Source organism: Fringilla coelebs, assembly GCF_963513975.1.
Source record: "Fringilla coelebs genome assembly, chromosome: 31".
Lineage (NCBI taxonomy): Eukaryota > Metazoa > Chordata > Aves > Passeriformes > Fringillidae > Fringilla > Fringilla coelebs.
In genome coordinates this window covers 166,718-180,565 of record NC_140057.1, presented here as the reverse complement: position 1 = coordinate 180,565, position 13,848 = coordinate 166,718, and the positions used below count along the sequence as shown (strand labels likewise).

Here is a 13,848-nt window from a genome sequence, read left to right as displayed (position 1 = left end):
AGCTGTGGGCACACCTGTCACACCTGGGAGCCCCTACACCCCACTACAGGCACACCTGGGCACAGCTATGGGCACACCTGGCACACCTGGGCACAGCGATGGGCACATCTGTCACACCTGGGAGCCCCTACACCCCTCTACGGGCACACCTGGCACAGCTGGGAATGCTCTACACCCAACTATGGGCACACCTGGCACACCTGTCACACCTGGGAGCCCCTACACCCCTCTACAGGCACACCTGGCACACCTGGAAACCCCTACACCCCACTACAGGCACACCTGGCACACCTGAGCACAGCTATGGACACACCTGGGAGCCCCTACACCCTGCTACGGGCACACCTGTCACACCTGAGCACAGCTATGGACACACCTGGGAATGCCTACACCCCACTATGGGCACACCTGGGAGACCCTACACCGCGCTAGGGGCCCACCTGGCCCATCTGGGAACTCCCTACACCCAGCTATGGGCGCACCTGGGCACACCTGTCACACCTCGGAACACCTACACCCCACTACAGGCACACCTGGGAACCCCCTACACCCAGCTATGGGCACACCTGGGCACACCTACGGTACCTGGCTACACCTGGAGACAGCTACAGCACCTGGGAAAGCCGGGGACACCTGATGCACCTGGGGACACCTGACACACCTGGGGACACCTGACGCACCTGGGGACACCTGACACACCTGGATTTCCTCCTCGTACTCCTCCACCTGCCACAGGGGACACCTGGGGACACCTGGCACACCTGAGATCCACAGGCACCATCTCCTGAGGTGCATAGGGTAATCTCCTGCAGCCTGCACACCTGGGCACACCTGGATCCCTGCACACCTGAACATCTGCGCACCTGAGCTCCACCAGCATCATCCACCAGAACTCTGCACACCTGAGCACACCTGAGTCACTCACACCTGCCCTACCCGGTCCAGCCGGCTCTTGTCCATGGACTTGGAGTGCTCCTTGAGCTGGTACCGCTCACACACCTGAGCGCACCTGTATCTCTCACACACCTGTATCACACACACCTGTCCCAGTCACACCTGTCCCAGTCACACCTGTGCCTCTCACACCTGCCCTACCCGGTCCAGCCGGCTCTCGTCCATGGACTTGGAGTACTCCTTGAGCTGGTACCCCTCACACACCTGTACCCCTTACACACCTGTATCACACACACCTGAGCACACCTGGGCACACCTGTGTCCCTCACACCTGCCCTACCCGGTCCAGCCGGCTCTCGTCCATGGACTTGGAGTACTCCTTCAGCTTGTACCCCTCACACACCTGAGCACACCTGTCCCAGTCACACCTAAGCACACCTGAGCACACCTGTGTCTCTCACACCTGCCCTACCCGGTCCAGCCGGCTCTCGTCCATGGACTTGGAGTGCTCCTTGAGCTGGTACCCCTCACACACCTGTACCACTCACACACCTGTATCACACACACCTGTGCCTCTCACACCTGAGCACACCTGGGCACACCTGTGTCTCTCACACCTGCCCTACCCGGTCCAGCCGGCTCTCGTCCATGGACTTGGACTGCTCCTTGAGCTTGTACTCCTCAAACACCTGTACCCCTTACACACCTGTATCCCTCACACACCTGTACCCCTCACACCCCTGTATCACACACACCTGTCCCAGTCATACCTGAGCACTACTGAGCACACCTGTGTCCCTCACACCTGCCCTACCCGGTCCAGCCGGCTCTCATCCAAGGAGTACTCCTTGAGCTTGTACTCCTCACACACCTGTACTCCTCACACACCTGAGCGCACCTGTATCACACACACCTGAGCACACCTGAGCACATCTGTCCCAGTCACACCTGTGTCCCAGTCACACCTGTGTCCCTCACACCTGCCCTACCCGGTCCAGCCGGCTCTCATCCAAGGAGTACTCCTTGAGCTTGTACTCCTCACACACCTGTACCCCTCACACACCTGAGCACACCTATATTTCTCATACACCTGTATCACTCACACACCTGTCCCAGTCACACCTGTCCCAGTCACACCTGTTCCAGTCACACCTGTGCCCCTCACACCTGCCCTACCCGGTCCAGCCGGCTCTCGTCCATGGACCTGGAGTACTCCTTGAGCTGGTACCCCTGACACACCTGTACCACTCACACACCTGTATCACTCACACCCCTGTATCACTCACACCTGAGCACACCTGTGTCCCTCACACCTGCCCTACCCGGTCCAGCCGGCTCTCGTCCATGGACTTGGAGTACTCCTTCAGCTTGTACTCCTCACACACCTGTACCCCTCACACACCTGTGTCACACACACACACCTGTACCCCTGACACACCTGTATCACACACACCTGGGCACACCTGAGCACACCTGGGCACACCTGTGTCCCTCACACCTGCCCTACCCAGTCCACCCAGCTCTCATCCATGGACTTGGAGTACTCCTTCAGCTTGTACTCCTCACACACCTGTACCCCTCACACACCTGTGTCACACACACCTGAGCACACCTGGGCACACCTGTTTCACTCACACCTGTGTCTCTCACACCTGTGTCCCTCACACCTGCCCTACCCGGTCCAGCCGGCTCTCGTCCATGGACTTGGAGTACTCCTTGAGCTGGTACCCCTCACACACCTCAGCGCACCTGTACCCCTGACACACCTGTATCACACACACCTGGGCACACCTGAGCACACCTGAGCACACCTGTGTCCCTCACACCTGCCCTACCAGGTCCAGCCGGCTCTCGTCCATGGACTTGGAGTACTCCTTGAGCTGGAACCTCTCACACACCTGTGTCACTCACACACCTGTGTCACACACACCTGAGCACACCTGTGTCACTCACACGCCTGTATCCCTCACACCTGAGCACACCTGTGTCAGTCACACACCTGTATCACTCACACCTGACCACACATGAGCACACCTGTGTCACTCGCATGCCTGTATCCCTCACACCTGAGCACACCTGTGCTTCTCACACCTGCCCTACCCAGCCCACCCAACTCTCATCCATGGACTTGGAGTACTCCTTGAGATGGTACCCCTGACACCTGGGCACACCTGAGCACACCTGTCTCCCTCACACCTGCCCTACCCAGTCCAGCCGGCTCTCGTCCATGGACTTGGAGTACTCCTTCAGCTTGTACTCCTCACACACCTGTACCCCTGACACACCTGTACCACTCACACACCTGTATCACTCACACCCCTGTATCACTCACACCTGAGCACACCTGAGCACACCTGTGTCCCTCACACCTGCCCTACCCGGTCCAGCCGGCTCTCATCCATGGACTTGGAGTACTCCTTCAGCTGGTACCCCTGACACACCTGTACCCCTCACACACCTGTATCACTCACACACCTGAGCACACCTGTCCCAGTCACACCTGTGTCCCTCACACCTGCCCTACCCGGTCCAGCCGGCTCTCGTCCATGGACTTGGAGTACTCCTTCAGCTTGTACTCCTCGCGCTCGATGTGCGCGCTCTCGATGTCGGCCGACAGGTGCGGCATGTTGGACACCCAGGCCACCGTGCGCTCCGACGCCGGCAGCACCGGGTTCAGCGTGGACGGCGTCTGCGACGCCTGCGGGGACACCGGGGACAGCGGGGACACGGGGGGGACACGGGGGACAGGGGGGACAGCGGGGACCGGGAGGGGACACGGGGACACCCGGGTGACAGCGGGACACCCGGGGGACAGCGGGGACAGCGGGGACCGGGAGGGGACACGGGGACCGGGAGGGGACACGGGGACACCCGGGGGACAGCGGGACACCCGGGGGACAGCGGGGACAGCGGGGACAGCGGGGGACACGGGGGACAGCGGGGACACAGGGGGACACGGGGGGACACGGGGGACACAGGGGAGATCAGGGGAATATGGGGATATGGGGACAGGGAGGGGACATGGGGACAGGGAGAGTGCACGGGGTCAGTGAGGGGACACCGGGACACCCGGGGGACAGCGGTGACGGGGAGGGGACACGGGGACACCCGGGGGACACCCAGGGGACACGGGGACACCCGGGGGACACCCAGGGGACACAGGGGAATACGGGGATATAGGGACAGGGAGGGGACACGGGGTCAGTGAGGGGACATGGGGACACCCAGGGGACACGGGGATGGGGAGGGGACCCAGGGACATGGGGGACATCAGGGGGACAGGGGGACATCAGGGGAATATAGGATATGGGGACAGGGAGGGAACACGGGGACAGTGAGGGGACATGAGGGGACACGGGCGACACAGGGGGACACGGGGGACATCAGGGGAATATGGGGATATGGGGACAGGGAGGGGACAGGGGGACACCAAGAGGACACCGGGACACGGGGTCAGTGAGGGGACACCGGGACACCCGGGGGACAGCGGGGACAGTGAGGGGACACGGGGGACACAGGGGGACACGGGGGGCACCAGTTGAATATGGGGATATAGGGACAGTGAGGGGACACGCGGGGACACCCGGGGGACGGCGAGGGGACACGGGGACACGGGGGAACACGGGGGAGATCAGGGGAATATGGGGATATGGGGACAGGGAGGGGACAGGGGGACACAGGGACAGTGAGGGGACACGGAGACAGGGAGGGAACACGGGGGCAGTGAGGGGACACAGAGACACGGGGGAACAGAGGGACATCAGGGGAATATGGGGATATGGGGACAGGGAGGGGACAGGGGGGACACGGAGAGCACACGAGGACACAGGGGACACGGGGGGACACAGGGGGACAGTGGGGACAGTAGAGAGGGGACACGGGGGAACAGGGGGACACGGGGGAATACAGGAATATAGGGACAGGGAGGGGACATGGGGACAGGGAGGGGACACGGGGTCAGTGAGGGGACACGGGGACACCCAGGGGACACGGGGACACGGGAGACATCAGGGGTATATGGGGATATGGGGACCGGGAGGGGACAGGGGGGACACAGGGACAGGGAGGGGACACGGGGACAGTGAGAGGACAGGGAGGGGACAGCGTGGGGACATGGGGACAGTGAGGGGACACACAGGGGACACCCAGAGGACACAGGGACAGGGAGGGGACACCGGGACATGGGGACAGTTGGGGGACACAGAGACACAGTGTGAGGACACGGGCAAAGGGACATGGGGACATCAGGGACAGGGAGGGGACACGGGGACACAGTGTGGGGACACAGGGACAGTGAGGAGACATGGGGACAGTGCGGGGACAGGGAGGGGACACAGGGAGGGAGCACAGGGACATGGGGGGGGCACACGGACATGGGGACAGTGAGGGGGACACGGGGGACGGGAGGGGATACAAGGATACAGGGGGACAGGGAGGGACAGTGTGGGGACATGGGGACAGCCCAGAGACATGGGGACAGTGTAGGGACACAGGGGGACATGGGGACAGTGTAGGGACAGTGTGAGGACATGGGGACAGCATGGGGACAGTGAGGGGACAGTGAGGGGAATATGGGGGTATGGAAGAGATGGCGAACACGGGGACATCGGGGGGACATCGTGGGGACAGTGGGGACACCGGGCAGACACACAGACATGGGGACACGGGGGACACGGGGATGTGGGGACACAGGAGGACATGGGGGGGACACAGGGGGACACAAAGATGAGTTTGGTTCCCCCTTTCACCACCCCGTCCCCAGCGTGTCCCCATGTCCCACGTGCCAACGTTCCCTACAACTCCCGATGTCCCCACGTCCCAGAGTGTCCCCATGTCCCCACATCCTCCCAACATCCTGCACATCCCCAACCCCCAATGTCCCCAATGTCCCCAACATCCCCCACACCCTCCAATGTCCCCAACGTCCCCACTGTCCCCAATGTCCCCCACACCCCCCACTGTCCTCCAGTGTCCCCATGTCCCCACACCTCCCGACACCCCGCACGTCCCCAATGTCCCCCCATGTCCCCAGTGTCCCCATATCCCCAACCCCCCATATCCCCCCACGTCCCCGCTGTCCCCGCTGCTGTCCCCTCTCTCCCCTCCCTCCCGCTGTCCCCGCTGTCCCCTCTCTCTCCTCTGTCCCCTCTGTCCGCGCTGTTCCCTCTGTCCTCACTGTCCCCTCTCTTCCCTCCCTCCCCTCTGTCCTCTCTGTCCCCGCTGTTGTCCCCTCTGTCCCCGCCGCTGTCACCGCTGCTGTCCCCTCTCTTCCCTCTGTTCTCTCTGTCCGTCCCCGCTGTCCCCGCGCTGTCCCCGCCGCTGTCCCGCTGTCCCCGTGCTGTCCCCGCTGCTGTCCCCTCTGTCCTCTCTGTCCCCGCTGTCCCCGCCGCTGTCCCCCATCCCCGCTGCTGTCCCCGCTGTCCCCACGCCGTCCCCGCGCTGTCCCCGCGCCGTCCCCGCCGCTGTCCCCAGGCTGTCCCCACGCCGTCCCCGCGCCGTCCCCGCCGCTGTCCCCGCGCTGTCCCCTCTATACCCGCGCTGTCCCCTCTGCCCCCGCCGCTGTCCCCGCTGCTGTCCCCTCTGCCCCCGCTGTCCCCGCTGTCCCCGCGCTGCCCCCGCTGTCCCCGCTGCTGTCCCCGCCGCTGTCCCCACGCCGTCCCCTCCGTCCCCGCTGTCCCCGCTGCTGTCCCCGCTCCGTCCCCGCCGCTGTCCTCGCTGCTGTCCCCTCTGTCCCCGCTGTCCCCGCGCTGTCCCCGCGCCGTCCCCGCGCCGTCCCCGCCGCTGTCCCCGCGCTGTCCCCACGCCGTCCCCGCGCTGTCCCCGCCCTGTCCCCGCGCTGTCCCCGCTGTCCCCTCACCTGTTTGGTGACGGGCGGTTTCATGCCGGCCACCGAGGCCTCCTTGGCCAGCGAGGGCTGGCGGGAGCGGGCCGGGCCGTAGGCGGGCTCGGGCGAGGCCAGCAGGTTCCCGCTGGCCGGGCGCGGCTTCTGGGGCACCCCCAGCGCCGAGGGCCCCCCGCCCCCCTTCCCCGCCCGCGACCCCCGCGGGGTGGGCGGCGGGGGGGCCCCGATGGTGATCTGGGGGGGGGCCAGCGTGTCCTGGAGCGACAGCTGCCTGCGGCCGAAGTCGCCGCCCGGCCGCCCGAACTCGTCGCTGTAGCTGTGGCTGTGCGTGATGTGTTTTTGGGGAGGGGTCGCCAGCTCCTCGCTCTTGCTGTAGCCGTGCAGCGGCGGCGGGGGGACGCCCCCGAAGTGCCCCCCCTCTCCGCCGCCCCCCTCGCCCCTCCCGCCGCCGCCCCCTCCGCCCCCGTCGGGGCCGCGCAGGGGCCCGTCGGCGGCCAGGTGGAAGAGAGGGTTCTGGAAGGAGAGCGGCACCCGCAGCTGCGGCCCGCCGGGCTCGGGCACGCCCAGGCGCGGCGGGGCCAGGCTGGAGGCGCTGCCCTGCGAGAGCCGCCCGGGCCGCAGCCCCCCCTGGCCCGCGCCCCCCGGCGCCGCGCCCCCGGCCAGCAGCTCGGCCGGCAGGCTGGGGATGCTGTCCACGCGTCCGTCCTGCAGGTCCAGCATGGAGACGCTCTTGCCGACCCCCAGCGCGCCGCCGCGGCCGCCCTCGGGCTCGGTCAGGTCCGAGCTGCTGGTGCAGTAGGCGGGCGAGGAGCGGGCGAGCGGCGGGCGGCTCAGCACCAGCACCTCCGGGGGACCCTTCTCCTGCGGCGGGGACGGCAGGCGCGGCACGTCCATGGAGCTGCGGGAGCGACCGACGGACGGACGGACGGACGGAGCGGGGACGGGGGGATGCGGTGTGGGGGGGTGGGATGGGGGTGGGAGGGGGGTACGGGTGTGGGGTACGGGGATGGGGGGTATGGGATATGGGGGGGATGGGGGATATGGGATATGGGGGGGGATGGGGGGTGGGATATGGGGCGGGATGTGGGGTACGGGGATGGGGGGTATGGGATATAGGGTGGGATGGGGGGTGGGATATGAGGCGGGATGTGGGGGTACGGGGATGGGGGATATGGGATATAGGGTGGGATGGGGGGTGGGATGGGGGGTGGGATGGGGGGGTGGGATGTGGGGCAGGATGTGGGGTACGGGGGATGGGGGGGGTACGGGGATGGGGGGTATGGGATATGGGGGGGGATGGGAGGTGGGATATGGGGTGGGATGTGGGGAAGGATGTGGGGTACGGGGATGGGGGTGGGGGATGCGGTATGGGGGTACGGGTGTGGGGTACGGGTATGGGGGGTATGGGATATGGGGCAGGATGAGGGGGTGGGATATGGGGCGGGATATGGGGTAGGATGTGGGGTACGGGGATGGGGGGGTATGGGATATAGGGTGGGATGGGGGGTGGGATATGGGGCGGGATGTGGGGCAGGATGGGGGGTACGGGGATGGGGGTGGGGGATGGGGGTGGGATGGGGGGTACGGGTGTGGGGTACGGAGATGGGGGGTATGGGATATAGGATGGAATGGGGTGGGATATGGGGCGGGATGTGGGGCGGGGTGTGGGGTACGGGGGTGGGGGTGGGGGATGCGGTATGGCGGGACGGGGGTGGGGGTGGGATGGGGGGTATGGGATATGGGGGGGGATGGGGGGTGGGATATGGGGCGGGATGTGGGGCAGGATATGGGGTACGGGGGATGTGGGATGGGATGGGATGGGATGGGATGGGATGGGATGGGATGGGATGGGATGGGATGGGATGGGATGGGGGGTATGGGATATGGGGCAGGATGTGGGGTACGGGGATGGGGGGGTACGGGGATGGGGGATATGGGATATGGGGCAGGATGTGGGGCAGGATGTGGGGTACGGGGGATGTGGGATGGGATGGGGGGTATGGGATGTGGGGATATTGGGGGAGATGTGAGGTGGGATGGGGGGTAGGGGGACGGGGGTGGGATATGGGATGGAGAGATGGGATAGGGGATATGGGATATGGGATATGGGATATGAGATGGAGATATGGGATATGGCATATGGGATATGGGATAGGGGATAGGGGATATGGGATATGGGATGGGGATATGGGATATGGGATATGGGATGGAGAGATGGGAGATGGGATATGGGATATGGGATAGGGGATAGGGGATAGGGGATATGGGATATGGGATATGGGATACGGGGTATGGGATATGGGATGGGAATGTGGGATATGGGATATGGGATGGAGAGATGGGATATGGGATATGGGGGATGGGATATGGGATATGGGATATGGGATATGGGATGGGGATATGGGATATGGGATATGGGATATGGGATATGGGGGATGGGATATGGGATATGGGATATGGGATGGGGATATGGGATATGGGATATGGGATATGGGATATGGGATATGGGATGGGGGATATGGGATATGAGAGATGGGATATGGGATAGGGATATGGGATGGGGATATGGGATGGGGATATGGGATGGGATATGGGATGGGATATGGGATGGGATATGGGATAGGAATGTGGGATGGGGACAGGGGATGGGGGGGACATGGGATTGGGGTCAGGGGATGGGGGAATGGGGGATACGGGATGGGGTGAGGGCGGTTGGACCCGGCCCCAATTCCCAATTCCCATTTGTGGGATCGTTGTCCCGCTGCTGTTCCTGTCCTGTCCCATCCCTGGCCCGAATGTTCCCATCCCAAACATCCCCACCCCAAACATCCCCATCCCAAACATCCCCATCCCAAACATCCCCACCCCAAACATCCCCACCCCAAACATCCCCATCCCAAACATCCCCACCCCAAACATCCCCATCCCAAACATCCCCACCCCAAACATCCCCACCCCAAACATCCCCATCCCAAATGTTCCCACCCCAAACATCCCCATCCCAAACATCCCCACCCCAAACATCCCCATCCCAAACATCCCCATCCCAAACATCCCCACCCCAAACATCCCCACCCCAAACATCCCCATCCCAAACATCCCCACCCCAAACATCCCCATCCCAAACATCCCCACCCCAAACATCCCCACCCCAAACATCCCCATCCCAAATGTTCCCACCCCAAACATCCCCATCCCAAACATCCCCATCCCAAACATCCCCATCCCAAACATTCCCACCCCATCCCAAATGTTCCTGTCCCCTGTCCCAAACATTCCCATCCCAACCCAGATGTTCCTGTCCCCATCCCTGTCCCCGATCCCAGTTTCATCCCCCCCAATCCCAATCACATTCCCCATCCTGATCCCGATTCCCAAAACCCAAACCCCAAATTCCAGATATTATTCTAATCCCAAACCCCAAACCCCAAATCCCCCAAACCCTCGAATCCCCCGAATCCCCCAAATCCCCAAATCTCCCAAATCTCACAATCCCAAACCCCAAACCCCAAATCCCCCGAATCTCCAAACCCCCAAATCCCCCAAATCTCCCAAATCTCACAATCCCAGATCCCAAATCCCAAACCCCAAATCCCCAAATCCCCAATCCCCCAAATCCCCAAATCTCCCAATTCCCCAAACCCCAATCCCCAAATCCCAAACCCCAAATCCCCAAATCCCCAAATCCCCAAATCTCCCAAATCTCACAATCCCAGATCCCAAATCCCAAATCCCCAAATCTCCCAATTCCCCAAACCCCAAATCCCCCAAACCCCCGAATCCCCCAAATCCCCAAATCCCCCAAATCTCACAATCCCAATTCCCCAAACCCCAAATCCCCCAAATCCCCCAAATCCCCCAAACCCCAAATCTCCCAATTCCCCAAACCCCAAATCCCAAACCCCCAAATCCCCAAATCCCCCAAATCTCCCAAATCTCCCAATCCCAGTTCCCAAACCCCAAATTCCCAAACCCCCAAAACTCCAAATCTCAAAATCCCAAACCCCAAACCCCAAATCCCCAAATCCCCAAATCTCCCAAATCTCACATTCCCAGATCCCAAATCCCAATTCCCAAATCCCCAAACCCCCCAAATCCCCCAAATCCCCAAATCTCCCAAATCTCACAATCCCAGATCCCAAATCCCAAACCCCAAATCCCCAAATCCCAAATCCCAAATCCCCAAATCCCCAAATCCCCAAATCTCCCAAATCTCCCAATCCCAAATCCCAACCCCCAAATTCCCAGGCCCCGCCCCTCACCTGTTGAGCCCCCGGACCATGTAGGACTGGAGATCCACAGAGCTGCGGGGACAGGTGAGAGCCAGGTGAGAGCCAGGTGAGGGCCGGGGGGGACCCCCAGGTGACAGCCCCGGGGACACCTGGGGACACCTGGGACAGGTGGGGACATGGGGGGACACGGGGGGGGGACAGGTGACACTTCGGGGGACACCTGGGACAGGTGGGGACATGGGAGGAACCCAGAGCAGGACAGGTGACACCCCCGGGGACAGGTGGGAAACACCAGAGCAGGACAAGTGACACCCTCAGGTGAGACCCCCGGGGACACCTGGGACAGGTGGGGACATGGGAGGAACCCAGGCCAGGCCAGGTGACACCCCCGGGGACACCTGGGACAGGTGGGAAACATCAGAGCAGGACAGGTGACACCCTCAGGTGAGACCCCCAGGGACAGCTGGGACAGGTGGGAAACACCAGAGCAGGACAGGTGACACCCCCAGGTGAGACCCCCGGGGACACCTGGGACAGGTGGGGACATGGGAGGAACCCGGGCCAGGACAGGTGACACCCCCGGGGACAGGTGGGAAACACCAGAGCAGGACAGGTGACACCCCTGGGGAACCTGGAACAGGTGGGAAACACCAGAGCAGGATGGGTGACACCCCCAGGTGAGACCCCTGGGGACACCTGGGACAGGTGGGAAACACCAGAGCAGGATGGGTGACACCCCCAGGTGAGACCCCCGGGGACACCTGGGACAGGTGGGGACATGGGGGGAAACTGGGCCAGGACAGGTGACACCCCCGGGGACAGGTGGGAAACACCAGAGCAGGACAGGTGAGACCCCTGGGGACACCTGGGACAGGTGAGAAACACCAGAGAAGGACAGGTGACACCCCCAGGTGAGACCCCTGGGGACACCTGGGACAGGTGGGAAACACCAGAGCAGGACAGGTGACACCCCCAGGTGAGACCCCTGGGGACACCTGGGACAGGTGGGAAACACCAGAGCAGGACAGGTGACACCCCCAGGTGAGACCCCTGGGGACACCTGGGACAGGTGGGAAACATCAGAGCAGGACAGGTGACACCCCTGGGGACACCTGGGACAGGTGAGAAACACCAGAGCAGGATGGGTGACACCCCCAGGTGAGACCCCCGGGGACACCTGTGACAGGTGGGGACATGGGGGGAAACCGGGCCAGGACAGGTAACACCCCTGGGGACATGTGGGACAGGTGAGAAACACCAGAGCAGGACAGGTGACACCCCCAGGTGAGGGGACACCGGAGCAGGACTCCAGACCTCCAGGTGAGATCTGGAGACACCTGGGACAGGTGATGACACCCAGGGGGACACTGCGGGGGACAGGTGACACCCCCCAGGTGAGACCCAGGGACACCTGGGACAGGTGGGGACATGGGGGGACACCGGGGGACAGGTGAGAGTGACGGCCACCAGGTGAGACAGGGGAACACAAGGGGACACGAGGGAGGGTGACAGGTGGGTGGGGCCACGCCAGGTGAGGCCAGGTGAGATGGAGGAGTCACCTTGACCACACAAGGGGACATGAGGGGGGATGACAGGTGGGTGGAGCCAGCCCAGGTGAGGCCAGGTGAGATGGAGAGGTCACCTTGGTCACACAAGGGGGTGGTGACAGGTGGATGGAGCCACCCCAGGTGAGACCAGGTGAGACCAGGTGAGACCAAGTGAGACAGGGGGACACCTTGGAGACACAAGGGGACATGAGGAGGGATGACAGGTGGGTGGGGCCACCCCAGGCGACACCAGGTGACACCAGGTGAGACAGGGAGACACCTTGGCCACACAAGGGGGGTGGTGACAGGTGGGTGGGGCCAGTCCAGGTGAGGCCAGGTGAGACCAGGTGAGATGGAGGGGTCACCTTGGAGACACAAGGGGAGGGTGACAGGTGGGTGGAGCCACACCAGGTGACACCAGGTGAGACAGGGGGACACCTTGACCACACAAGGGGACATGAGGGGGGATTACAGGTGGGTGGGGCCATCCCAGGTGAGGCCAGGTGAGATGGAGGGGTCACCTTGGGCACACGAGGGGGGAAGGTGTGTCACAGGTGGGCGGAGCCACCCCGGGTGAGACCAGGTGACACCAGGTGAGACAGGGGGACACCTTGGCCACAAAAGGGGACATGAGGGAGGGTGACAGGTGGGTGGGACCAGCCCAGGTGAGGCCAGGTGAGGTGGAGGGGTCACCTTGGTCACACAAGGGGAGGGGTGACAGGTGGGTGGGGCCAGCCCAGGTGAGGCCAGGTGAGATGGAGAGATCACCTTGGTCACACAAGGGGGTGGTGACAGGTGGGTGGGGCCAGCCCAGGTGAGACCAGGTGAGACCAGGTGAGACCAAGTGAGACAGGAGGACACCTTGGCCACACAAGGGGACATGAGGGGGGATGACAGGTGGGTGGGGCCAGCCCAGGTGAGGCCAGGTGAGATGGAGAGATCACCTTGGTCACACAAGGGGGTGGTGACAGGTGGGTGGAGCCACCCCAGGTGAGGCCAGGTGAGATAGGAGAACACCTTGGCCACACAACAGGACACGACAGGTGGGTGGGGCCAGCCCAGGTGACACCAGGTGAGATGGAGGGGTCACCTTGGTCACACAAGGGGGGGGCTGTGTGTCACAGGTGGGTGGAGCCACTCCAGGTGAGACCAGGTGAGACCAGGTGAGACCGGAGAACACCTTGGCCACAGAACAGGACACAACAGGTGGGTGGGGCCAGCCCAGGTGAGGCCAGGTGAGATGGAGGGGTCACCTTGGTCACACAAGGGGGGGGTGACAGGTGGGTGGAGCCACACCAGGTGACACCAGGTGACACCAGGTGAGACAGGGGGA

At 63.4% G+C, this 13,848-nt stretch overlaps 1 protein-coding gene across 1 annotated transcript in view; it reads right to left on the bottom strand.

Annotated features, from left to right (window-relative positions):
• SYNGAP1 (synaptic Ras GTPase activating protein 1) overlaps positions 1–13,848 on the bottom strand; it is a gene marked incomplete at its 5' end in the record, with an annotated part of 53,753 nt that overhangs the window by 13,788 nt on the left and 26,117 nt on the right. The window contains 3 exons of the mRNA XM_084223748.1: positions 3,419–3,592; positions 6,752–7,634; positions 10,999–11,040. Coding sequence (XP_084079874.1) covers positions 3,419–3,592; positions 6,752–7,634; positions 10,999–11,040 — 1,099 coding nt within the window. The remainder of the gene's footprint in view (positions 1–3,418; positions 3,593–6,751; positions 7,635–10,998; positions 11,041–13,848) is intronic.